General features: G+C 43.1%; 1 protein-coding gene across 3 annotated transcripts; it reads left to right on the plus strand.

Annotated features, from left to right (window-relative positions):
• Positions 1-182: 182 nt before the first annotated feature.
• ebf2 (EBF transcription factor 2) lies at positions 183-27,741 on the plus strand. Of its 3 annotated transcripts, none has more exons than XM_040019504.1 (16): positions 183-780; positions 2,634-2,790; positions 4,465-4,528; positions 5,778-5,833; positions 5,958-6,031; positions 7,375-7,443; positions 21,357-21,438; positions 22,911-23,052; positions 24,084-24,214; positions 25,120-25,246; positions 25,343-25,431; positions 25,550-25,615; positions 26,158-26,332; positions 26,424-26,606; positions 26,719-26,889; positions 27,064-27,741. In XM_040019504.1, the coding sequence occupies exons 1-16, from the start codon at positions 647-649 to the stop codon at positions 27,093-27,095; spliced, it is 1,752 nt and encodes a 583-aa protein (XP_039875438.1). In that variant the 5' UTR covers positions 183-646; the 3' UTR covers positions 27,096-27,741. The 3 variants fall into 3 exon arrangements, with proteins under 3 accessions (XP_039875438.1, XP_039875439.1, XP_039875437.1); XM_040019505.1 differs by having other exon boundaries at positions 4,471-4,528; XM_040019503.1 differs by having other exon boundaries at positions 26,719-27,741.

A 27,741-nucleotide genomic window follows, 5' to 3' on the forward strand; every position in this document is an offset into this window, starting at 1 on the left:
CTCTGTGTTTAAAAAAGTTTGCTGCTGGAGTCACAGGTTGGATGCTGAATCTGGCAGCAGACCAAACAAGGGATGCACTTTGCACCAATGAGAGCACCCATTTCAACGATCCCATATGGCATCGAGGCCCCGCCTCCACGCCCCATCCCAGCTGAGGGTCTCATTCATGCTTCAACACAGTCGTTCGCTACAAGCTTCCTGGCCCTCGGATCAACTGGTTTGATTCGATTTGGCCCTGTGACAAAGGAAGACTTTCTGCACACTCATACTTTAAAGAATATTTCGAGACTCGCTCCCGGATATCTGCGGAGCTGAACGCACAGAGCCCGTTCGGACTGACGGTAGAGATGTGCGCTTGGAGAATGCTTCACATCAGTGGAAGGATATATTTACTATCATCATTTGAACCATAAAAGAAAGTCCTTTCGGATTTTTAACGAGACGCCCCTGAAACATCACACAGCGTCGGTTACTTCTTTCCCCCCACAAAGCTCTGTAAATGCTCAGTTCGTTTGTGGCGCTTTGGAGGAGCGCAGCGCGTTGAAGTGGACCTTTTCTTGTGTGCCAAAGTGCTTTAGCTGCCTAGCTCAGTGTTTTTTTCAACTGCTTCAAGAAAGTGTTACCAGCCGATCGGAGCAGGGTGTAAATGTTTGGAATCCAGGAACATCTGATTCGTGAAGCGAGCGGATTAAAAGAAAGAGGTCTTGGAGAGGAGATGGATCCAGTCCGGTCGTGGGTGCGCAATGTTGGGGTTGTGGATGCGAACGTCGCAGCGCAAAGGTACAGAACAAACTCAGCTGATCTGCTGACTTTAGGTTCTAACCATCCTCTCATCTGATACGCCCAGGCTTGTCTGACTGCTCATGATGGAGACATCTTTATTATTATTATTATTATTATTATTATTATTATTATTATTATTATTATTATTATTATTATTCTTTTAAGGTCGAACATTAGAAGAGGCAACCTTTGAGAAAAGAGCTGCAAACTACTTGTTGCAAAATATGACACCAGTCCCCTATAAAACTCACTGCCCCCAAACTCGTAAAAACTTCCTTAAAAGTGACGAAAAAAATAACAACAAACATTTTTCACAATGCTTGAAATGATAATGAAACTTGCCCCAAATGCAAAACAGCTAACAATTATTTATTTCTACATAAAGGCAAGAGGCATTTAATAACGTCATTAGTTTTCGTTCACAGGAGCGGAGATCACTGTTAAAGCTGTTTGTGACTAAAACGAAATACATATTTTTCCCAGAGCAGCTTTAGCTTCAGCTTAAAGGCAACTTCATCGTCACCTGCCACAAACTTTACAGCTCTGACTTTTTTTAAAAAAACAGAAATGACAGATTTTCCAGTGTTGGCTCTTTCTTCTACTTGTTTTTTACTCTTCCGTAGATGTTCAGTCAGCTTCTGCACACATGTATTAATTAATATATATATATATAAATATATTTACAACACACAAACCGTATTGTACTTCAATGTTGAAGAAACAGTCATGAAGAAAGCAGAATCATTTTCAAGATGAAAAGTTGGCAACATGCTAAACAGCGCAGCGCGCATATTTTAATAGAGCAAATAGAAAACAGTTATCAGGATTATTTATTCATTTTTTAAAGTATTTTAGTGATTTTTTTAAGCAGATGGTAGCTGGCTGTTTGTTTTTTAATCGACACTTCTTTTGTTCAACTAGAAACAAAAACTGAAGTTGTCAAGACAAAATCTAAAGTGCACTCGAGTGTGATTTGAGGTCTTTTTCAGACAAAATTAAAATTACAGAACAATTTAACAAACAGTCAAACCTGCTCTGAACCAGCCCGCAGATTCATAACAGTCTCTTTTTTATTAAGATGAATTCAAACAAGCGTTTCACGTGTCCAAATCTTTAATCCGTGTTAATTAAACACTCAGTGTCCTAATGTATATTTTAACTATGATGCTCCGCCATCGACACAATTTTCACTTAAACAAGACGTCGACACTTTTCAAATTTCAAGTTAAAAGAAAAAAAAAGTTTGAGTAAGTTTGGCTTATAATGACGTTTTTTCTGTATTTTTTTCTAGTCCATATTTGGTTCTCCTTGAAGGGTCAAATCTATGCAAAATTATCCATCAGTTTAGTTATTTTATTTGTTTGGCTTATGCTAATAATCTACAATTAATGTATGGATCAAAGAAAGACTTTGAAGAAAAAAAAATGCACGATGATAAATATGCTTTTAATATTTTAATGTTTTAATTAATTCAAGCTATAGTAAATTTAACGATAGTTATTGTTGCATTTAATCTATTTTAATTTAACTTTCAAGATTTATTGCAAATAGAGAAAAGTGTTTTAGTTTAGTTTGTTAGCATGCTTGTTGTGTTTCTTTGTCCATGTTATTATTATTATTATTATTATTATTGTTATTATTATTATTATTGTTGTTGTTAATAATAATAATAATAATAATAATAATAATAATAATAATAATAATAATAATAGAAAGCTTGTTAATTGTCATTTAATAAAAGGAAAACAAGTATTTCTATTTGATGCTATAAATGTGTTTAATTAAATAAAGTATGATAATATTCAGTGTGATAAGCGTGAGCTGACTGTCTCTTCCGGTTGTGTCCTAAGTGGAGTGGCCCTGTCGAGAGCTCATTTCGAGAAGCAGCCGCCCTCAAATCTCCGCAAGTCCAACTTCTTCCACTTTGTCCTGGCGCTCTACGACAGACACGGCCAACCTGTGGAAGTGGAGAGGACTGCGTTTGTGGACTTTGTGGAGCACGAAAAGGTGTGTGACTGTTCCCGAAAGCTTAGAGATGTCAATTCTACATCGAGTTTTAATATTTAACGTGTTTAATCAAAATCGCACGACATTAGAGATTATCCACATGTATTTGTAATATACAGTATTTCAGCCGTAACCAGGTGCTCAGCTTAATTTCCCCCATCCTTGGTAAAGCCAAGCATATCGAACAGCTGACGGCTACATGTTTACACAAGCTTTACCCCCAATGAGCTGATGATGTGGGATTGAAAAAGAATATCTAATGACTAATTAGCAGCTTGCCTCATTAGGAGGACATCACTACTTTTTAAAAATGCAAATTATGCTCGCTCCTGTTAAGTTATACAGTGAACTAATCATCAAAGTCTCCTTTTCCTTCATGCCTCTCTCCCATATACTGCTGTATGGGGGTGGGGGGATTCCTCAAGTTGGACAACACCAAAATAAAGAAGGGTGCAGCATGGAGAGAAAGACAGAAAGAGTTTGAGATATGCCTGGAGTAAAGCCTTATGCCCAGTGTTAATGGATGTTTTTGCCTTGTGGTGAGGGGGCACAAATCTCCTGAACTTCTGGCAACCACTGCACTCTGTGGAAAAGACAAGGGGAGTCTATCCTAACAACTAAAGTTCTAGCATACTTTTGGGTTTTTGGAGCTTCGAAGTGAGGCAGGCAGCAATCCTGATGCCGGGGCCGAAGCTGTTGGCGTGCTCCCCTTTGTGCCACACAGACCATAGACTAATATGACGGCAGTGGAGAAGTTCATTTTCTGCATGGTTACCCTGGCATCTGTTTTTGCTTTGTAATTGCGCAGAGGTAGAGTGATGGCATGGTGAAGTAAACGTCCCTCTGTGTATATTTACAAAAGTTATGAAGCTGGGCATCCATCTATCTCCAGGTGTGTTCTCATATTAAGTTTGGAGCTTTTTCATCTTATCTTCATGCATCTTAATTTCCACCCCGTTTCCTCTCCTCTCCTTGCAACTGTCTCCATTTCCCAGTTTCTCTACTCCCCCAACCTTCTTGTTCTCTCGCCTCCTTTCTCGCGCTCATCTCTGCGATGCCAGCCTCCTGGGTTATTGGACCAGAGAGCATTCCTCTGAGACCACTTAGAAAGACCAGTGGAGGTAGAGAAAGAGAAAGGAAGAGGGAGAACACAGAAGAGAGTTGGGGGGGGGGAAGAAGGAAGAAGTGAGAGGCTAGCGGAGAGTGTAGGGCAGGGGGGTGTAAGGAGGGATAGCAGAAAGGAAGTTTTTCTGTCAAGGTCGACTGCTGCTCAGTCTCACACGCAGTACTTTCCACTCGCTGGAACACACTTTGCCCTCACACACACACGTGCATATAGCCATGCCTGCTACCTCACTGCAGCGAGGACCACTGCATTTGATCCGAGGGGTTTTTTAGGCATTTGTATCAGAGATGACAGTTCAACCTCTACAAAGAATATCCGACTCAAGGTTAAGTGCTCAGCTTATGAGCACAACACAGGGTCCCAAATGAGCTTTGAGCCTACAACTCTCTGATCTCGATGCTGCTCCATGGGAAGGGCGAGCTGCAGGATTAGGCAAGACTCACTGTGCTTAACCCTGTTTACTGATGCCCAGCTGTGCTTATCTGTACCCCAGCGAGCCTAACTGTATTCTCTGCGTTTGTCTGTACGCCTGCCTCTCTTTTTGCAAGGAGCAGACAGGAGAAAAGACCAACAACGGTACTCACTACAAGCTGCAGCTTCTCTACAGCAATGGTGAGTAGGTTCAAAGATGAGCAAAAATTGGACAAACCTGACACAGCTCTGCTCTTGACTTACCCATTAATTTCCCCTCTAGCTCTTATCACTAGATTTATACAATTTACTGTTCAGCTTTTCAAGCTGTTACTTATGGACCCATGTATAGGGAAATGAGGTGCACGCTGCCTCCCCATCCCAACACCTCCTCAGCTCCTCGATTCCTCTTTCCACTTCCCCCATGGTGCTTCCACAGCAGATCAGGGGGGATACACAGAAATTTGGTTCCCATGAGCCACTGCTGCCCCAAGTCTGTCGCAGTGGCACCCATGGGAGAGAAGATAAAAGACGCGTTCCAGAGCAACCCGCTGATACACACGCATACATACAAGTACACTAAAAGCACTTCCTCTCATCCCCTTCCCCCAAGCGTTATCAAAGGCATCTCAATCGAGACTTTGATGAAAGGAGCACATTTTAAAGGCAATACTTTCCAAACTCTCCATGAAAAAATTCACAGGCAGCGTGGTCTCCTCTGAGGGAGTAGTTCAGTGCGTGTTGTCTCCTTCTCCTGAGGCAAAGTTTTAAAGAGACACACCTGATTACATGCAAGTAAGAAGAAATGTTTTAAAAAAGAAACAACCCGTTTGTTTCTTCATTTAAACTCTTTAATAAGCCGATCAGCTCCCGTTCGAACGCAGCAGAATGTCTCCTGCCAGTCATAGCTTCACACAGGAACAACCATAAAAGGAACAGCTTGACAAGCCGTGAGATTCTGGTTATAAATTGTGGCCTTAGAGTCGAATATGAGTAATAATCATCAAACATCAAATAACTCAATCCCCTCAGAAACCATCAGAGAGGAAATTTGAACTGCATGCCAATCTTGTTCCTCCATGTTGGCTGGACAGAGTTCAATGCTTTTTTTTTTTTCTTAGAGCCTATCCAGATACTGTGGAAAAAAAAATTCTATCATAAATCTTTCCATCTTATTTTGAGAATCCACAGAGATTTATCGCTGAGTGGTTAGGAGAGGTAAGAGAGTTTAAGCGCTTAATGTGACAGATCGGTTATGTTTTGCAATTAATTTAAAATGAGCATCTCTTCTTTGGAGGTTTCCAGCACAATAGAAATGTCTCTTTCAAGCTTCAGTAGCCTCTACCCGCAGCTTACATCCAACTAAAGAATGACAATTATTTCAGTGTAACAGAATTGTTCTCATGTTTGAAACACTTTATAAAAAGTGACATCTTTTTTTTTCCTGCAGGGGTTCGCACTGAGCAGGATCTTTATGCACGACTTATCGACTCCGTCACTAAACAGGTTGTTAAACTTTCCTAAAGTTTTCCCTTGAATGGGATTCCTCTTAGAGTTTTAAGAAACAGCAGTTAATTTACTTTTACATGAAACTCAGTCTGACCCTTTGCCCCTTGCTTCTTTCTCTCAGCCCATATCGTATGAGGGACAAAACAAGAATCCAGAAATGTGTCGAGTTCTGCTCACACACGAGGTTATGTGCAGGTGAGTGTCACACACACACACACACACACACACACACACACACACACACACACACACACACACACACACACACACACACACACACACACAAGTACTTATATCCATTACACTCTTTCACTTTGTTTTGTCTCAGTCAGCTTTAAATGGGTTTTGTGGTGATGCTTGGGGCTGTTCTTTTTTAAAAATTACCCTGTTATTGAACTGTAAGTCTAGGTTGTCCATCATCATCCTTGTTACAGTTGTAACCCACCACTGCTGTCTGCTGTGAGGCAGCATGTCCCTGGTTAAGCTCCCGTTCCGTCTTGGAGCGCTCCACTCTCTCGGGCCTGTGGTTTTTGCAGTCAGAAATCAACTGACAGCAGCAAACACTTTAGGGGATCAATCTGCTTTTGGCTCATGGAAATAAAAATTATGTTTAGACATGCATGAACTTCATCGGCACTGGATGACAAGTGCGGTGGTGTAGCCAGTGCCAAAGAGCAACTTCGGAAGCAGAGCGAGTTTAAGAAGGCTGGTCGTGGCTTAGGTAGCTGTTTTTTTTTTGTGGATGTAGAAGAACTTTAAGAGTGTCTGGAAGTGGGCCTTGACCTATAGGATGTGAGGGCCACAGGAAGAAGGCTAGGGGGACTGGAATATCAGGAGGAGGGCTGAAGCAGAGTGAGCTTTGCCATTGTGTAGCCAGCAGATGCCCGAATGTGACTCACAGCTGGCTAATAACAGAGCCGAAGAGGCAGAGGGCAAGCGTCACAGCTGGGGAGTGAGGCCGTCTGACAGGGGGGCGGAGGGGGGGCAGGGCAGGGCCAAGCTGGGACACGAGAGGGGTAAGGCGAGGTGTAGGGGTGGCAGATGGTTAGGGGTGGGGGCACTTTTGTTATGCAGTGAAGGGGAGTTGGGGGCTTTGGGAGGGGTTGTTGAGGGGGACTGGTCGGCCAGCAGGCTCCTCGGACAAGACCGCTGACGAATGGTAGGATGTTATGGGACGGTGTGCGTGCGCAGTAAAGCTGCGTGGGGGTTGAGTTTGATTTCAAAATCAATGTGACAGATTGCCTAGCTGGCTTTTCACTTTTTCAATGGTCCCTCACTGTTTGTAGGGTGTGTTGTTGTACCTTTTCTTCCTCTTTTATTCTTTTGTCCATTCTTCCCCACCCCTCCCATGCTGCTTTTGTGTGTTCCTGGATCACGGCCCACTGTGGGGCAGAGCAGCCGGGGTCTATGGATGTGGATGGGTCAGAGAAAAATGGTGGCTCCTCCTGTTTAATTTGTTGTTGTTGGTGGGTTTTTTTTTTTTTTTCCCCACAATGCTAACCTTTTCCACTTTCCTGTTTCTTTAACCGCCCACTCAGTCGCTGTTGTGAGAAGAAAAGTTGTGGCAATCGAAATGAGACGCCGTCCGATCCAGTCATCATTGACAGGTAATAAAATCCAAGCATGTCCCACACAGTGTCCATCACCTCAAACCATCACCTATCTATACTATCTAAACTCTCACAACAGTCCCCTCTGCACCAACTGTAGAAGAAGCTTATACATGCTCTCTGTTCATTTAAGACATAATACCTAACTGTGCGTGTATGCATCACATGTCAATTTTGTTCTTCTTCTCCATGGGAAGTATGTTCATTGTTTCTCCGGGGCAATTTACACCACATCACTGCAAACAGGCGGTAACATCCAGTGAAAAGCGCCCGTGTCTGTCTCCCATGTGTCTTTCTGTCTGCGGCTTTCTGTTTATCGGCTGATCTATCTTCCAGCTTGCTGGGATCTGTTTCACTTTGGTCACTCATTTGCACCTGAGACCTGACAAAAGCACAGATTTACTTTTATCAGAAGCATGTGGACCATTCACACCACCAGACGGGCTCACATATGTACTTAATGTTCACCCCGAGGGCCAGTTATCAGGCTTAAAGGGAGATGACCACCCCTGTAATCAGCATGTGTGAGAGTCTTCACGTCTAAAGGGCTTTTGGAGGTCCCACACTGTCTGCCTGGCATTAACCAGCGTGATTGATACTCATAAGCAGACCGTATGTGAAATACCTACTGTGTGATGTCATGGGGCAACCTTCATCACCTCTCTCTCCCTCACTCCCTCCTTTGCCCTCTCCTTCCTTCTCTCCTTCCCTGCAATTGTCTGTCTAGAAAGCACTCACTTCACATATATCAAGGACCCTTTTCTTTCCCCTCCTCAGTTCAAGCCGGCTGGCTGTTGACAGTGTGTCTCAGAGGATCTCAGATGAAGATAGTTTTCATATAACGGAAAAATCGGGTTGTTGTTGTATGAATTTTCCCAGAATACCTTGGAGCAGCTGCTTTTCCCATTTACTCTAGAACATTATTCTCACAATCGCTCCCTCCGCACCCTTTTTATACTTCCTCCTAACATGGCTAAACTGCTTTGAAATTTGCTTTTTAAGTAGATTGGCGGTTTTCTGGTGAGGAAAAACAACACAAAAACAGTCTATATTTCTTTGTGGCTTTCTGTGTGTGTGTGTGTGTGTGCAGGCTGATGTGCAGCTCTGAGGATTGATTTAAATTAAATCATTGACCTACTGTACTCTCTAATCACACTGGCCATATCCTGTCCTGATGGGGGCTTCTCCCTCTCGACTAGCCTACAAAATCCCCTCCTCAGGGACCCACCTATTAGAAGCCAGTTAATTTCTGCTAAGCTGGTGGAATACTGCTTTACCCAATCAGAGGTGTCCTTACTTTTCTCCATATGCTCAATGTATGTATGCTCAACTAGGAGGAAGTTTATAACACATATGCATCGTTTGCATGCACGCAAACGAATGTATATTTTCATGCTTGTGGGGATGTTTATTTATGTATGTATATGGATCTATGTACGATTGTCTGTGTGTCTCTTTGACCCCTACACTGACCTTTTCCCCTAGTCCTTGCTTGGGTCTTAAATTATTCATGTGTGTGTGTGTGTGTCTGAAGCCTATGCGCACTTGTGTATGTGTGTGCACTTCTGTGTGTGTGTGTGGAGGAGACAGTCAGTTTCTGTGGCTCCAGTAATCAGCCTCCTGCTCCCAGCCCTAACACCTGTTCTCCAATTAACATGCAGCGTGCTGGGGCCCACTCCCTTCCACCACCACTGCTTTCTACCCTTTTCCTTCCTTCTTTTCTCCTTCTCCTCGCACCCTCAGTGCATTGCTCCCTTTCCACCTGCCCCAGTTTGTATCTGCGCTTCTGCACACCCCTCTCGCCCTTTTGCTCTCACATGCTTACTATTTTAACTCCCTATTGCTTAATTCCCGTGCTACTCTTTCTTTTCTCCGTCACATTACCATCTCCTTCACCAACACCCCCCTCCACCCTCCCTTTAGCCTGTCTAATTTTGCCATAATTAGGCAGTGTCATTAGGACACCTACCCAAGCACAAGGGAGTTTGCAATTCCCCAAACGGCCCAAACCCCCTCTTTTCTAATCTCCTTTCCATATTGTTTCAGTTTTCTCTCCCCCTTCTCCTGCTGCTGCTGCTACTGCTGCAGCTCCCTCCACCTTCCCTTCTTTCTAATCCTGATCTGAGTGAAAGGGGAGAGAGAGGAGATCACAGCTGATCCACTGGGAGGGGTGAAAGGACAGAGGGTGGAGGGATGAAGAGGGCAAGGGCAGGAGTTGACAAAGAGATGACTCGAGTTGCTTTTGGGGGCGAATTATCTAACGCCCCAGTGCCTGCTGTGTCTGCTAGTTTTGCAGCTGCATAGGTGAACTGTTATACTAGCAGTCCTAATGTGACATCTCAGTTTGCAGGATGTCACTTATCCTTGACTGATGGCCTGACTTGTTTTCTGATTGGTTAGATGAGTGGATTGTTCAATAGGAAGTTGGATCAATGCCTCTGGGCTCATTACTATAAATGTAATTCTTCAAGCTCATGCAATCAATGTATTTATTACATTACATTTCTTTTCTTTTCTTGTTTTAATAAACATGCGTAAATAAATCTTTTTTTCAGAAACTGGTGGTTGATTATTTTGACAGGTCATTTTTAAGGTCCTTTATTAAGCGAAATAGACAATTATTGAGTGCTTTCAGGTCAAAATTCAAATATTGGTATTTCTTTTATTTTTATTTCTTTATTTTTGGATGATTGCTTTCACTGTTTGAAACTTAGCTCATTCTCAATCTCAACCCAGGCAGATCTGTTAATGGTGGTATTATTGCAAAACTGATCTCTGACCTCAGAGAAACTATATTGGTTCTGGGCCTCAGTCTTTATGAGTGAACTGTGGGGTTTACAATGGAGACAAGCAGATGTCAGTATTAGTATTAGGCTGTGTGGGTTGAATGGGATTTATTGGGGGGGGGGGGGGTCAGCTCTGGGTGTGTGCTTTTATATTTGGCTAAGAAGCTGAGATCAATAGTTGGTCATATAGAGTGTGCAGAGGGATCCATTGTAAGGCAGGAGTCTTGTGAGGGGCACTGGGGTGATCAATGGTAAGCACTATCTCACTAATTGATCGTGTTTCCAAGAGGGCCCTTTTTTTAACAAGCCGGTGCTCAGAGAAAAGACGAATAATCAATAGGAATTTTCCAATGTTGTCAATATGCCTGTTCCCTTCCCGACACTGAAAATGAGCTCACAAGGACTGTTACATACTTGTGCACACTTTCAGCAGCAGCAGCTTAAACCCAGATTTTTTGTTTTTCAGAAGGATGCATTTAGAGTTTATTTTATTCTTTTATTTATTAAAACTATAGTATACGAGTCTCGAGAAATGACTTTATTTGAGCTTAGCTCCGAGAACGATCCATTATTCTTAATCTTAGGTTGTGGGTTGTATTGATCTGTTTGTAGTCTTGGTTCTAGTTGTGTGCATGTACCACAGGTTTGTTTTCATTGAGTGCGTGCAGGGTTTCCTTGCTGATCAATATACAGAAAATTGGTTTAGTTTCATCTCAATTACAAATTTCCTCAGGTCAATGTGCATTATTGCAGTTATTAGTGAGCAGTTCTTAATGCTGGTATAAATCTTATGTCACATTTGGATATCTCGCTTCTGCGGTGCTTGTGAGCTGTTACACTCTGTCATTTTTATTGTTTTTTATGGCTCGACGCTGTCTGGAAAGTTTGACAATAAACTATTCAAATATCTGTTGCTGTATGTAAATACCTGCTCCCTGCCATTGTGGTGTATTAGACAGACAGTGTGACCATCTGTTTTGATGTTAGTCTTTCCACCTGCGTGTGCCTGCCTGTCATATTTTCTTTAAAAAACCCATGATGATGCAGACTACTTCCCTCTGTGCTTCCTGCAGGGCTTTGCTGCCTACCTGATTTCACAGCAGGTCACATAAAGTTACTCCTTGTCCTACTAATGATGGGGAATATTGGCCTCCTCATTCTTCAACCGAAAAGAAAATAGAAGCTACAAGTCTTTGGGAAAAGAACATTAAACTATCAGCCAAAGAATAAATGCAGCAACATTTTTTGGACTGTGTCAGAGGTCGAATTCCTTCCCTTTCCCAGATGCATACTCAAATTCTACCGCCAACTCGCCCCGTTAGGTCGTCATATACGCGCTTGAGAGTTTTATGTGTGAGACAACAATGTCGTTTTAGGAGACTGTTTCTCATGCATCCAGTATTAGATTTGCCTTTTACTGTACTTAATTAAAACTCATAATTCACTCTGTGTACACTTGTATGCTGTCTTTACCTTTTTCCTCTCATATTATTTTAGGATGAGTTTTTTGAGGTTTGGTTCAAAGCTGGAAATGGTGCACGTAGTGTCTGAACCCACACGCTTTGGAAAGCACAACTCAGTTTCACATTTTTATTGTGAAGTCACAGATCTTTTTGCCAAGAAATTATTGAAGTCCAGTCAAATATCTCAAACCGTGTTCATACGCGCCATCCTGAACCCGAGCAATCAGCGCTAAGATCATAATATCATAGCTACATGGCTTCAAAGTTGGATCTCTCAGTTACTTTTATTTGATCCTTTGACTGGAAAAGAGTTGAAGATGATGGTGGTGAAGTTGTTGCAGACTGAGACAAATACACCTTCATATACTCTGAGTGCAGCTGTAGCTGGCTGAGGTGTTTAAGCTGTCAGTTTCTATGACAGTAAGTGGCAGTCCAGCTACAGGTGAGCCTCAAAATCTAACATTTTCAATGTGTGCAGACTTGGCTTTAAAGCTGCTGTTGAATACACTAAAGAAACTGAACATGTCATAGAGAAGCATGTGTGCGCTCTTAGTTACGGATACAGCAGCCATTATTATCTTTGCATAAATTACCTGTCTGTCACACATGCATGTTCAGAGACAAAGTCTGCCCCCCTCAGTCCGCTGTCACAGGACTCTCCCTGGTGAGCTGGTACTGTCCAGTCCCTCCAGACCCTCTGTCAGCAAGCCCCTCATGCAGGGGTCCAGGCAGCGTGGCGACAGAGCCCTGAGGCTCTAGTGCACAACGCCTCACACAGCAGAGCGGCACGCAGGCTGGACCACTGAGCAGCTGGCACAGGACTGTGGGGATGGCTCCTCCCTTGGGGCAATGCAAGCAGGAGAATGACACAAAGACAGACAGGGAGAGACGATGCAATGTCTAGAATATCAAATTCTCTGACAGGCACCGCATCAAACAGTAAGAGCCACACTCAGAGTTAAGACCGCTGAAAATGAGTTCAGGGACCTTTGGTAAGTCTCAAGCTCTCTACATTTTGGTGTCATGTGAGCTGGAAATACCCGGGACTCCAGCATGCACAGGAAGTGTATAATGAGTGGAAGGTTATGGGCCGAGTTTGTGTTTGGTCACCTTTGCTCTGATACGGCCAGCATTTGGCTGTTGTGGCTTGAACTCTGCCACAAGAAGTAGGCCTGGTTTGTTTTCTTTGAGAGCCTACACAGGGGGCAGTAGGAAACAGACAGCAACGGAGAGATGTTGTGACAGGAAATGGGATCGGACTACCAATGGATGAACTGTGGGGGGGTATTTATGAATGGGAATTTCGAGGAGGGGTGGGATGCTGGGGAAAACCCTCCCATTTGTCTAGCCACTAATAAGGTTCACCTTTGGTTGAGCAGTGAAGGGATTAAGCAGGGACACTCAAAGGATCACAAGTGGGCAAATTACAGTGATTTAGCAGCACTTCAGATCATGAGCAAGCGAACAAGCATTCCTGCACTGGACTTTCATAAGAATCTAGAATCTTTTGTGTGTGTTTGTGTGTGTGTTGGGGGGGTTGCTGGAGTCAAAGGCCAGTTAGCAGTGGTATTTAGTAACAGGGGCTGTTTTCTTTGGCTGGACACTGCTGCTGGGGGTGACTGGGTTTGGTTGTGGTTAAAGGCTTAAATTTCACTAATGACTTAACAATGCCCCCTGGTGCTAAGCCGGCCCCACAGGCCACCTTGTTTTTTTGTTTGTCTATTTATCTGGGATCTGGAAAGACTCTTATTTTTCTTAGGAGTTAGATTTCTCTGAAATCCCTGACGCTCACTTTTTGAAAGCATTTCCAAACACTAATATTTACACTTCTGCAGGATTTAAAAAAAAAAAAAAAATTTTGATTAAGTATCACAGGCAAAAGTTATACTTCCTGCGGTCCATGAAGGAAACAGACAGGCAAAGACACTGTGTATAGACACAGTTCTTATACAATAGCTTTTCATTCGTAAGAACTTCAGTACATTTATCAAAGCTGCTTGGAAAAAAATCAAGCATGGAGTAGCATGGAGCATATGAGTGCAGGATTGCTGTAGAGAACCTTCCCACTGAAGGCAAGTCCATGGTGTGTTTCCATCTTAATAAGAAGATCTTTGGTGTGACCGTTATTAGCCATTCTCAAGCAAATTTAATGTGTAGAGCACAATGTAGATACTGCACATTATCTTTAATAATAATCTTTAATAATTTGTTAACTGTCACAATTTGCTGTCTTTGTGCTATTTCAGATGTTACATCATATCCGATAGTCATGGCTATACCCAGGTTATGTTCCCCTTGAGATTTAGTTTGATTTAGTTAAGTTTTTCCTTCTGTTTTTTTTTTTTTTTGCTGACTTCATGATAGATTTTAGTTACAAATAAGAAAATAACCCACACTTTCTATTGACCGTGTGCAATACACAATTTTTTTTAACTGTCTTGCAACAAACAGCGAGCAAAGAACCAAAATGGGCTTAAAAGTATAGAGAGTGAGCTAAAAGCCTGAAGTTTTTGAAGCGTTTTCACGAGATCTCATGAGAACTGTAGCGGTGGCTTGTCTGATGTGGGGATGATTGCTGGATCGGACATAACATTAACAGATAAAAGTCTGACAGGAAATGTGAATTAAAAATGGCAAAAGCAGTTTAACAATTGTCGCTGCAATCTTTTGGATACATGCAGCAGGGTGTGGGATGGTCCTGATGAATCTGTCAGGGCTGAGGGCAGGGGGTGATGTGACTGCTGACAGGCTCCCAGCAGGCATGCTGAGAGCCCCAACAGTCTGCATGCCCTCCCTAAAGCCTCCACCCTCCTGGCCCCCCAACCACTCTGCTCCCCTTCTCCTCTCACAGTCCACGGCTCCCACACATTTGTTGTGTATTAGCCATGGACAGTAAATTACAGCACCTTGAAACCTCTGAGTGATTCCATTCCCATCTCTTCGCACGTTCCTCCTCTCTCCCTTCAGCACCATTATCCAGCTCACCTTCTCTGCGTCTGTCTATCTTCCTCATTTTCTCTCCTTTTGATCTGTTTTCCTTCTCCTGTCTGTCATAGTCGTCCTGGCTTTTCGACTCCCTCAACCCTGTCAGATTTCTCTCCCCTGTCTGTCTTTCTCTCACTTCTGCTATACTTCTCATCCTCCTTTCTCCATTGTGTCACGCTACACAGCGTTCCCTCCCAAACACATCCCCTCCGCTCCCCCTTTACTTTCTTACAAGCAGGTCCCTGTTGTCTAGGCTTCACAGGTTTCTCAGCAGTTTCTCTCTCTCTCATGCTGCTTCCCATCCCGCTCTCTCGCCCTCTTCTTCCCTCTCCCTCCTTACGCCCCCCCCACCCTCCCTTCTCTCTCTTTCTGGAAACAGATGTTGTTTGTCAGATCTTATCATTACTGGCTAATTAAGAAGACATCTCTTCTCCTTCTGTTGTTGCTTCTCTTTCCTCTCCTCTCCCTCTCAGTGGCATCCATCCCAGCTTCATTGTTCTTTTGGGCCAAGCTTTGTACACGTTATTGGTAAATCTTATTAGCTGCTGATTGATTGAAAGGGTATTGAAAAGGTAAGATTAGATTTTGGTGCGTCGTGGATGACCTTCTGGTATATTTGAAATCTATTCAGTTGAAGAAGGTGCTACGTGTCTCCATCTGACAGTTGTGAGAGTATATTTTGAATCCTCGTCCCTCAGGACACGCCAAGCATGCTGGGAGAGGTCAGGCCACTGATGGGACTTCTATTCCCTGTCCTGGTTGTGAATTCATGTTCTCTAGACTCTGAATATCTATCCATATCTATCTATTTGGCAGGCTGACCGCAGTCCCATGTGGATGGTCTGTATGCTATGCTTTTGGCTAAGCTCGGGAGACTAACACATTAATTCATTTTAAATTGTTGAAATGCACATTTAGCAGCTGGTGAGAGGTTATGCAGTAAAACACTTTTTACACCCAAGAGAAACCTCTCAAGTGCCTCTTGAGTACCCTTCCCATCATTCCACTTTCCTCCTCGCAGCCCTCTTAAGCTCCCAGCTCCAGAATGCCACAGTCACTTTTTCAGTGGCAAGCCTAAAGGTTTTACAGCGCTACCCAGCTCTATAAATCAGCACCAGTGGTTAAAATGTTTGGCTTTGTCACAGTTCTCAAGTTTAGAGGCGGGGTAGGTCTGGGCTGGGGTTGCAGGGGTGAAGCCAGCCCGGGAGGCAACGGAGAGGAGGCCAAACGGGACACAGCCAATCCACCAGTCAAATTTATAAAGAGCTGAGTTCACCCATGTGCTCGCTGTCTGCTTGAAGGTGTATCTGGTGAAAGTTAGCATGTTCCTTTTTGAAGCCCAACTTCTTAGTCCTGCATTTTGTCTTCACGCAAACAGCCAAAAGAAGAAGCCTGAATAAAATCTGTGTTTAATAGCAGCAAAATAATTCTAGTGATGTGTAATTACCTGAGGTAGGGATAAGAACGGATAAATAAAACACACAGCATTAAGTTGATGTGTGGTATATTCACACTGTTTTATTTTACATGAGTAAGTTGGCCAATTGAGGATAATCTTCCCAGCTCACACAGGATAAATACTGCTGTCAAATGAGATCAGGGTCCTACAGTGACAATCCATTTAGTAGATAAAGCCTTCATCTGTATTTAACTTGTGGAAACAGATGAGGGTCAAGCTTTATTTTTTTTTAATGATGATGATGATGACTGCATATATGTTTAAAAAGCATCCCGGAAAAAAGAAAATGAAAGAGAAGCTCAAGCTGTAGGGAATTTGTGTGGCATTTGCTGGTGAAAGGGCAGTGAAGGTGATGCCACAGATATCCCTGTATGTTTTTAGGAGGAGGAGGGGAGCGGACTGGGGACGACTGGTGTGAAAGGTCCTGTGGTGGTATGCGACAGAGGGGGTATCAGTTCGTGGAGGGTTTTCTGTGCCCCATTAGCAATGTCAGAGGTCAGGTGCCCCGGGTGTTAACCCTGGTGACCAGTCTAGCTCCCAGTCTGCCAGGGGACCCTGGTCCAGGGGTATTTATTACTCTTCCCCACTGACACATACACATCTACTATGCTCCAATTCCCCCCCCCCAATACAGCTCCCCTCATGAAGGAAAACAAAGCTCCCCCAGCCATTTCTCAGCCAAAATATATGTCCTAATTGGATGCATATCCATACAGTGATGCATGATGACCCATCTGTAGATTTTTGTCTTACAGTGAAAAATTGTTACGTCCTCCCTAATTTATCCAAATCTTCATTCCTAGCCATGAGCTGCAGCGTGTTTTGGCCCATTTCACGCGTGTTTTATTAAAAACCAGCTAGCATGCTTACATGTTTTAGGCATTTGTTTTTTAGGCATCACTTTTTCTAATGTGTATAATTCTGCATGATTGATTGTGCACACATGGCTGCTTTCAAGTCAGTATTTGTCTTTGTGTGTGCATGTGTACGTGTGTGTTGTTTTATGGCCTGTGTGTGTGTGTGTGTGAGACATACACATGCATGCGTGCATGTATCTTAGCCTGCTGTACGAGTTAGTGTTCTCAGTGTGTGAGTGTGGCAGAGGAAGGCCCTCAGCATGTCAGTATGTTTTAATGCTTCACATCTGGTTTCCTAATTTTCCTCCCCTCCTCCCCACCCGCCTTTCAGCTCCCCTCCACCACGATGTCAGGACACTGTTTTGTTTTTTCAGGGTGGTGGTGGGGAGGTGATGGAGGGGATGTCTGATGAGTGATGGCCCTGCATACAGGACGTCGACATTCTTCCTCTCTTCCTCCGCGTCCGCCTCTTCATCTTTTTTGCATTTTGCAGCCTTTTTTAGTTTGAATATTAGGGATTACAGACTGGGTCAAAAATTACATTTATTAAGATGATGAAGAAGAGCGTCTCTTTTTCCGTCTCCACTTTTCGCCTCTCACCAAGCAGCAGGGAACCCACTTTTGCTGAGCAAAAATGATGACAGTCACCCCCTCCCCATAGTTTCCTTAAAGTTTTCTCCTCTCGTATATTTGGATTAAAGCATAAATTTGTCACTTTTGCTGCACTGACCCAAAATTAGAAAACTAAAGCCAACCCCAGGAAAGTGAGAGTCGGAGTGTTTTCTGTGCTCCTGGCTAATTTGAACTCTTCATTAAAGCCACGCTTGAATCAGATTGCTTGAAGAGCCACTGCAACCAGTAAAAGTTCATTTACAGCGAGCATAGTGGGTGATGTGTTTTACGACTATGTGAAAAGGCAGTTTATGTCAACAGTGATTAGTGCTGATGAATGCCTATGAAAATTTTTGTTAAGTCCTTTGGTGCTTAGGTGCTCACTGGATGATTAAGGCCATGTGTAAAGCAGGGCAATGCTTACATGTGTAACAGATGCCAAAATCGACTGAGGAATGTGAAACCAAGCATAGTAAAGAATGAAAACGTGTTAAAAAAAACTGTTACTCTTTTATTGTTTTTAGTGTCACGACTTGGAGTTTGGTCACTGATCTAGTTTTAGCAAAGCAAGTTGTCACTCCTGGGATGCCCACCTCATGCTGCGAGGCCTGTGTTTAGTCTTGGGAACTGACGCAGATGTAGACAAAGGGACTGGAGGCCTTGACAGAGATTTAGAAGTGAAGACAGAAAAGAAAAAAACACACTCCCTGTGGCGCTCTAGTGTAAAATGATCCCAAAGTTTAAGACTTGGTTCTATGTTTTGTTTGTGTTTCCTGTTTTAAGCGTGTCTGTGGAGGGAAGACGCTGCAGAAGATAAAACTTGATTCTCATAGCTGACTGCAGCATGCTGTAGGGTGAAATTTGCCACTAATGTGGAACAGCAATCTTAATCTAAGAAGTTTTATTTTTAAAATACATTTTTACAAGATTACCAATAATGCTTTATCTTATAGTCTGCAGTTCTTCTTCAATTGTCAGTCGTTAAAACAAATATTTATTGAGGCAGACAGTTTAAAAGTTGTTTCACACCTCCCATTAGTTTTATTTGCACTGTGTTACCCACTTGACAGTGTTTTAATAAAAACAGGATCTCTCTTTTCCACCTGCTTTATGGAGCAGTATAATCTGTGGATGTGTAACAAAGCAGCCATTAAATATAAACACGATAACTCTGGTGGAGTTCTTTGAAAATAGCCTTTCTCTGCAATTTCCCTGTGACATGAGGATCACCTCCAATTCTTAGCGTGTTCTCTTCGTCTCTTCTGTGTGCACGGGGAGGTGTGTGGGTGTGTTACATTACCAAAACAAAAACAAACAACAGCAATATTAAACTTTTGCAACCACAATAGAGGAGGGGATAAAAACAGAGGGTCCTCGACTTCTTATTAATTATGCAAGATTAGTCTAATTATAATTCAGCAAATGAATGTGTGGCAGAAGGTGCGAGGCGACGGGGCTGGGAGATTTGCATGTTAAGTGGGCAGGGGGAAGCGGCTAATGCATGCTAATATATGCGTCAATGTCTCGCTTTAATTTCAGCATTTGCAGCTGTGTGCGTCCGAACTGGGGGGGGGGGGTGAAAAGTTGACTCAATGGGTTTTTGGGAGGGGAGCAGAGGGGTGTGTGTCAGTGTATTAGAGTGTGCATGTATGCATGCATGCGAATGTGTGGTTGTGAGCGTGCATGTGTGAGGCATCCGGTGTCATACAAACAAGGAATGATGAGAAGAAGTCAACAAACAAGGTCAAGAACCCTCAGAAAGTGCACAAAGCCTGAGATCGGTGTAGACAGCCTTTGAATTAGGTTGTGATTTTGGTATCTGATGCATCACTACAGCAGAAATTTATCATGTCAGTCAGTCAAGTGAGTGATTACGACTGGATTGTGTGAGGAAACCAGTGTTATCAAACCACAAGCATACAATGGACCTGCTTACTGAACCAGAAATGTGATTCCTGTGATGTAATGGTTAATGCATAAGGCTTCTATATTCCTTTAAATGAGCCACAGTGTAAGAAACATTGGCCCGGACATAATCAATATGTGTTCTGTATCACCTTCAGTAGACACAGTAAAATGAAACGGGACACTTTTGATTATTGTCCACTTGTAGAGTCCAGAACCAGACTTTAAAACTCTGCCTGTGCAGGATTTTAACATACATGTACTGCTGCATGTATGTTAAAATCCTGCAGATGTGCCCTTTTACATGTTTCCACCCCAAACTGAGCGTAGCTTTGAGTTTGGAGGCCTAAGATCTAAGTGATAAATTGCAATCGCCCTCTGCCAACAACAATATTGATTGTCCTCTGACGAAATAGCTCAAATCAAGAAATATTGGACACACTGTTGGAACGGAGTTAGAAGCCAGGTCCTGTTCGCAAGGGAGGAAGTTGGAGCGAGTGATGGAAGAATAGCGAGTAAAAACTGACAGAATGAGGGAGAGATTAGTATTCGATGGGAGGATTCAGGGCCATGGGGCCAATATGAAGTTCCTCTCCAAACAACCGCTCTACATTAAGATGACTTATACTTGCGGAAAACACAGTGTGGGTGGGATTGGAGCTACCCATGAAGCCCCCCCCAAACTAAAAAACCCCCCAAAAGAAATACGTTGCATCCTTGTGCAACATTTTTCTCTGCTTTGCTATTGTTTGTTTTATTGGAGTGCTAATGGGTGTGTTTCTCACAGACACGGCAGAGATGTGGCAGATGTGTTTACTGTGAAGTGAAGAAGCGTAATTACATCACAATCCTGCATCAGCGCAAAGCTCATTCCTATTTTATTGTATTTTAACACACGTCCTCTCTTTAAGTCCTCCATCTCCTGCGCCCTGTCTGCACCTGTCCTCTTTATATACTTTCCTGCCTCTCACCTCGCCAAGTCTCTCTCCTGGCTCCGCGCTGGGTTTCAGTGATGGAATGTGTTCTTGTTGTTTCCTTTTCTTTCCCACCGCTGTCTTTGCCTCAGCATGGGGACTTTGGGATTGCGGCAGAGCTGCGTTGCCATGGCAGCGGGCTATGTTGCCGAACTGCGTACACCTGGGATTTGGAGTCTCTCTCCACAGTCTCCCTCTCTCCTATTTATTCCACCTTTCTCTCAGGTTTCCTTTGGTGCAGCAGAGGCTATCAGCACCTCTTTCTCTCTCTCTCTCTCTCACCTACTCTGTGTCTGCACAGTCTATCACGCCCAGAAGTAGACTCACATACGTAATGAGACACATATACTTGAAAACAAAATTCATGTCCATGCCAGTGCCTGTGCCTCTATCGCTACCTTCCATCTTCCCACCTCCTCGTTTCACTTTCTCTGTAGTTGTCTGTACTTCATTTCCCTCTCCATTCCCATGTGGGGGTTCAAATACGGCATTGTGGGATACCACGGTCCCTTGAGTCTCCTGGCATACATCACTGTCTCCAGTGTACTTTGAAACACCGTGGCTGTTTCACTGGACTGTGCTTCAAAATCTCATTACTTGATTTAAAGTGTAATAACATTGACTTTATTATTAAACTAAACAGCTGGGATTGAAGACAGAACAGTAATCAGATGTGTACAGAGCAGAGACGCACACATCCGCACAACCTTACACACACGAGACCTGTCTCGGAAAAATAATTAGCGTCTTCTTAGACTGCCAGTTTGTTACAGGGTAGCAAATAATCACAAACGTGATCAAGATTCTTTTGTGTGATGCTTTTTTTGTTGCTAATGTACAAACATGTGTCCTTGTATTTACCTTTGCAGGTTTTTCTTGAAGTTTTTCCTGAAATGTAACCAGAATTGTCTGAAGACAGCAGGAAACCCAAGGGATATGAGGAGATTTCAGGTACAAGTACACGGAGGGAAACCAGCAAGTGTGTGAGTGTGTGCTTGCATGGAAGTGGGGAACGTGGCACTAAAAAACAAAAGGTTTTGGATTAATGAGAATGTCACCTCGTGTCTTCTAATTTAGATAGAGGATTTTGTTTTTGAATTTTCTTGTCACACTTTTACCTTAAACTCCTCCTTTGGAGAGGTTGTGCAGAGAAAAACACAAAGGTGGGAGTTAAAGGTGAAAGTTAAAAATCAATAAGAAGACAGCAAGACAGAAAGACAAGTGAAAGGAGTTGGATATGTGGAGGGGGGCTTGGTCGTGGGGGTGCTGGAGTGCAGGAAATAGGTTGAGGTGTTTCAGGAAGTTGTCAAGAATTGAGTGATTGGCTCCAGATGGAGGAGGTCATGCTCCGTGACCCAGGAAGTGGTCACTTGGGACGCTCCCGCCTCACTTCCTCTGCCGTCTTTCAGCAGCAGCGGCCTCTGTCTGGCATTCTCCTCCTCCCAGCAAACCCCCTGTCCCTTCCCTGTCTTCGTCCTCCTGTCTTGCACCATTTTTGCTTTATCCCCTGCGAGGTGACACACGCTGAGAAGTTATGAGCACGCAGGCACTCGGAGACTGTCATCTCCGGGTTAAAAGGTGATCGGAGCTGGACAGGAGTCTGACGCTAGATCGATAATTTACAGTTATTTTCCTATAGCTGCTCCTCTTTTTCCACCACCTATGGACCATATGCCTTTTCTCCTTTTTTCCCTCCTCGTGTTCCCTCACCTGTAAAATTACTGCCATGTGTTTATTTCAAAGGGAGTAAAAAGATTGATCTTTTCTGACATATCTAAAAAAAAATAAACAAAAAAAATAAAAATAAAAACATTATGGTTTATTCAAATTCTTTTCTCATTGATCTTCTCCCTTTAACTGTCAAAAAATGTTCATAAACATGCGGAAACTCAGTTTTGCGCTCAGGATTAGCATTGTATCAACACTCATAATTTTTCCAAAGAGAAAAGTGTCTTCTCATTAATTATTTGTATGTCATCCTCGTGATGTGGGAAGGGACACACACATGCTGAGACCAGAAAATCAAATTAGGGTCACAATATATCATCCACTACCTTAACTGCTGGCTAAAATGGGAGATTTGGTCCATATGTTTGCTGTCATTGAAGGATCACGAGGAGACAACGATGAGCCTGCTGCATGCTCTATGAATCAAAAAGTTAGTGCAGGAGAGGCCATATGGAGACCTGATGGGGGAGTGGAGGCTTGCGGGAACAGTGTCATCCCCAGAATGCAGACATATTATGGAGATCCCGGGGATGTCACATTACCTATTAAGAAATATGACTATCACCTGTACACTAAAACAAATCGTTGCTCAGGGATTTTACTGTCGTAACCTGAGATTGTGACTCGCAGCATGCTGTCTAAGTGGGTCATAGACGCTCATGTATCTTCCTCATGGCTCTTTCCCTCTCTTTCAGGTGGTCCTGTGCAGCACTGTGAGTGTAGACGGTCACGTCCTAGCCGTGTCTGACAACATGTTTGTCCACAACAACTCAAAACATGGCAGAAGAGCTCGAAGACTGGAGCCAGGCGAGTCTGTTGAGAATACGATGGAATATGGTAAGACAATTACGCCATCGCGTCACACTTCATTTACCGTACCTTTTTTTTTCTGTGTTACATGTCTGCTGCATCACTCACAAGAAGCATAAGACACACTCATCCACAGAACATAAGGGAACAGCAGGTACTTGAGTTGCATAACGTCCGATCATAATCACCGTGGTATATCAAACATAACTGCTGAGGTCATTAACTGAACTAATTAAAGCATTTATTCCATACTTGTCAATGTGTCCTAAAATATTCAACTCAAGATAATGCTGTCATCTCTAATAAACAATGTGCTATGTGGGTGACCAAGGCTTAGGTGATGAAGTGAAATTACTCCTCCCAGAGCTGGTGGTTTGATATCTTACTGCTCCATATGCGAGACTATCAAAACCCAGTCTGTTTCACAGGGCAGGCAAGCACCTTGTGTTGCAGCTACGGTGCTGTTAGTCTCTAAACAGTGAAGGAGAAACACACTTCAAAATGCTTTGTAGAACCACAAAGTGAAAATGCGTATATAAGTGGAGACCATCTTATTGTAAGCCTGAGAACAAAGTTTACAGTTGGAGATCCGTTTCCAGGTCTACATCTTCAACATCACATCTCAACTAAGAACTACTTATTTATCTGAACAGTGGTCAAAGGTAACCAAGAACATTTACTCCGGTTCTGTGCATAAATACATTTCATAACGTATTTATTTTTTAATAGAGATTTGTTTTTAACTCTTTCATTGAATGTCCATTGATTGAGCTCCTGTGTCTGCTGACCTACACTGTATATCTTTCCAATGTGCTCTTCGAGTTCATTGTGGATAAAAATCACATCGTAAACAAAATTAAGTTGAAATATTCAGGCACTAATGCTTTTAGCTTTTGTAACTTTATCTTAGAACTTGCTTTGCACAATCCTGAACTACAGAGCATCTTTAAAACAGTCTTCATCAGATCCCCACTTCCGTTGCACATCTTCTTTTCTCAACTGCTGGACATCCTGTATTGAAACCGCTGAAGTGAATCTTGCTTTGCTCTTCTGTTTAGCTACCCCATGTATCAAAGCCATCAGTCCGAGTGAGGGCTGGACCACCGGTGGTGCAATGGTCATAGTCATTGGGGAGAACTTTTTTGACGGGCTACAAGTGGTGTTTGGAAGCATGCTCGTATGGAGCGAGGTAAGAGCATCTTCATAACATCACACTAATGGTGGTAGATATTTAAAAACGAAAACTTATGCTTTATCACATTATTTTAGTTACTCAGGTGCAGCCTACACAAAATTAGATTGTGTACTGAAAATTAGACTGTGCACTGTAGAAGTAGCCTGAACATTTACAGGTGAGGATATTTCTTTAAATGCCAGTGGCAGCTGTCATAGCATGACAAATGTCACCAGGGTGTCACAGAGTTAAGCTAATGATAGTAGTCCACTTTTTGATGGCTTGAAATTTGCCACTTGTGTGTCTTTTCCTGGCCAAATGCCAGTTTCAGTTTGAAAACTGAACTAAAAAATAGTCCAGCTACACTTGACTTGAGCTCCAGACCATGATTAAAAGTCATGTGCATGGCTCGTGACCAGGACTTCTGGCCTTGTATGTAGTTTCAAACAAGCTTATGCAGGTTGTTTCCAACCTTGAACTGATTTTTTTTTTACACACCATGGTCTGGGTCTACAGCTCTGGAGCCTTTAGTTGGATTTTTTGGCTGTTACCATGCTCTTGATTTTTGAAATCCAGATATCACAAACAAGTGAGTAGTCATTCCCTAAAGCATACCCTGAAACTAGCAATAGTGACCACAGATGCACAAGGAACCTTATTATTGACCTCATGCATGAAGGAAGAATTAAAGTTGCTTCCTAGGCCTCTGTTCAGCTGGATCGTTCTCCTGAACATCCCCCGCTGGTCATTACAAAGAAGAAGGATTCAAATTCTTCTTCACTGACATAATATGTCTGCGTCAATCTTTATATATAGTCTTTTTTTAACAAGGAGCAGAAATAAATAACCAATGTTTAGCTGGAGTCCTCATGTTGAATTTCTTATCATTTTGTGACACAGTTTCTGTGTTTGTTCCCCAGCTGATCACACCACACGCTATCCGTGTCCAGACACCTCCGAGACACATTCCCGGGGTTGTGGAAGTCACACTGTCTTATAAATCTAAGCAATTCTGCAAAGGAGCACCCGGGCGCTTTATCTACACAGGTATGTAGACACATCATTGTGCTCTATTTGTCCATGTTATCCACAAGAATTTTAAACTGAGACTGATTTTGACTTACTTTGTCCTTCCTTTTTTAGCTCTTAATGAACCAACCATAGATTATGGCTTTCAGCGTCTTCAGAAGGTTATTCCTCGGCACCCTGGTGACCCAGAGAAACTAGCTAAGGTGAGAGAAAGCTACATATATGACCTTACTATATTACGATTATCTTTCAAACCACAGTGCACATGTCATAAAGAGGTTATTGTATTCAATTTGGTTTTTGTTCTTTTGTTTTTTGCAGGAGATCCTCCTGAAAAGAGCAGCAGATCTTGTGGAAGCTTTGTATGGAAATCCACACAGTAATCAGGTTTGGTGGAAATTTTCTTTACATATTGTATTGAAGCCCAGAATAATGTACACATGTGACTGTGATTTTGTATTTTTTACATATTAACAATTAGCATTGATTTATAGACTGAATTTCTAAGTAAATGACTGATGGTTTCCAACATTTCATTATAACGACTGCATCTTCCAAAGAGGTGTGGCACTCAGAAGGCTAAAAGATTAAAAAACATTGCAAAAAAGTACAATTTTAGATTGTGGATGTCAAGTGGCTGTTCAGCTACTGATTCTCAGTTTGCACATGAAATGAAAACTCATGAAGGCACCAGTATGAGTCAGAAAACTGTCAGCTGCACGGTTGGTACACCGTATGAAACTTGTAGCTAATGGGCTAATTGGGTGTAGCGGAGACATTCACAGTTTTAGACATTAATTAGATATTAGATATTGTGTTTACTGCCAAGCTAAAGATATATTAATTAACAGCAATAATATGTTGGCCAAACTGCATTATATGTCTGTGAGCCTGACCCATTGCTCTCTATTTTATTTGCCCTCCTGTAGGACATGCTACTGAAACGAGCGGCTGACATTGCCGAGGCGCTCTACAGTGTTCCCCGTCCTCACAGTCAGCTGCAGGCACTGCCCAGTTCACCAGCCCACGGCAGCGTCATGGGCCTGGGCTCCTATCCCTCTCAGTTGGGTGTGAGCATCGGAGAGCCAGGACAGAGCAGCCAGGGTGAGCAAACTGAGCCTTAAGTCATCCTTCATGTTTGATTTTGTAGCTAATAAAGCTTAAATGTAACCCAACTTTTCCACGGTCCCTCCAGGTTACATTCGCAATTCGAGCAGTTTGTCTCCAAGGGGTTACCCGTCAGCCTCAACTCCCCAGCAGTCAACCTATGGCACTAGTGGAGGGATGACTGGAGGCTATGGGACAGTTCCCATGACTAGTCTAGGTGTTCCTGGATCTCCTGGTTTTAACAGTGCCTCCCCCACTGGCTCTCCCTACAGTAAGATCTTAAAAACTTTCTAAATATCTTCAAGTGTGCATTAATGAACTTAACAAAGCAGATGTGTTATGACTTTCAGGCTTAAAGTTGACTATTGCTCTCTGTTCCACAGTAATGCCCTCTAGCCCCACTATACCAGGAAGCTCCAGCTCCTCATCTTCTCTCTTGCCTTTCTCCTCCTTCCCGTCTGCTGCTAAACAGAAGAGTGCTTTTGCTCCCGTCCTCAGGCCCCAAGGCTCTCCCTCCCCTGCCTGCCCCGCCTCAGGGGGGAACAGCTTCAGAGGTAGTCATCCAACTCACTATCTGACCCCCCTGTCTGAACTTATGAATGCAGTCTAACCCCTTGTACTAACTCGAAAGCTTTGACTGAACAAGACAGAAAACAGTTGCTGGATGTAGAATAATGCAAGAGCTGATTGAGTCGAATCATAGATTTTGTATATTTTTTTCTCTCCAGCAATGACGGGCCTGGTTGTTCCCCCGATGTAGCAAAGCACCCCCAATCTACCCCAGACCACTGCTTCACTTAGCCCCTCTTTTGGCACTACGAGGGCAGGGAGAATGGAAAATTGATCACTAGCGACCATGTACTGTATATCTTCCCTCCCCAACCCCGTATGCTCGCCTTTTCTTAGTCCCTTTTTCATCCGTCTGGATGAACAGCACGGGGTATGAAAATGTCCAAAGACCAGCTATCCACTGCAGACACGGAGGAGAATAATCCACCCACAACCACAGAGACCATCCTTAGCAAGCAGCACTAGACTGGACCACATTCGGCTGTGTACGTGTGCGTGTGTAATGAAGCCTCGGAAAAGAAACAGATGAAGACTGCTTCGAATTTCGTCTCAAGCTTCAAAAGCATCTGTGTTGACTTCTGACCAACCATCACATGCAGTATTCACCTTTTTTCCTCAACACCTGCGCAAAACCACGGCCAGAGTTTTACAGGACGCACAACGAGAGCACTGAACACTGATGGACGACAGACAACTCGGATAAAAAGTTGCAGCTCTAAAAAGCAGGGTGCTATTCTGTCTGCGTATGGACACGTTAAACGGCATGTGTGTAAACCGTCTGTGAGTTAGTGAGAGGTTTTTTTGTAGTAGACTTTTTGAAGACAATTTACATTCCA

The sequence above is a fragment of the Simochromis diagramma genome, unplaced genomic scaffold, assembly GCF_900408965.1.
Source record: "Simochromis diagramma unplaced genomic scaffold, fSimDia1.1 OVJJ01000822.1, whole genome shotgun sequence".
Lineage (NCBI taxonomy): Eukaryota > Metazoa > Chordata > Actinopteri > Cichliformes > Cichlidae > Simochromis > Simochromis diagramma.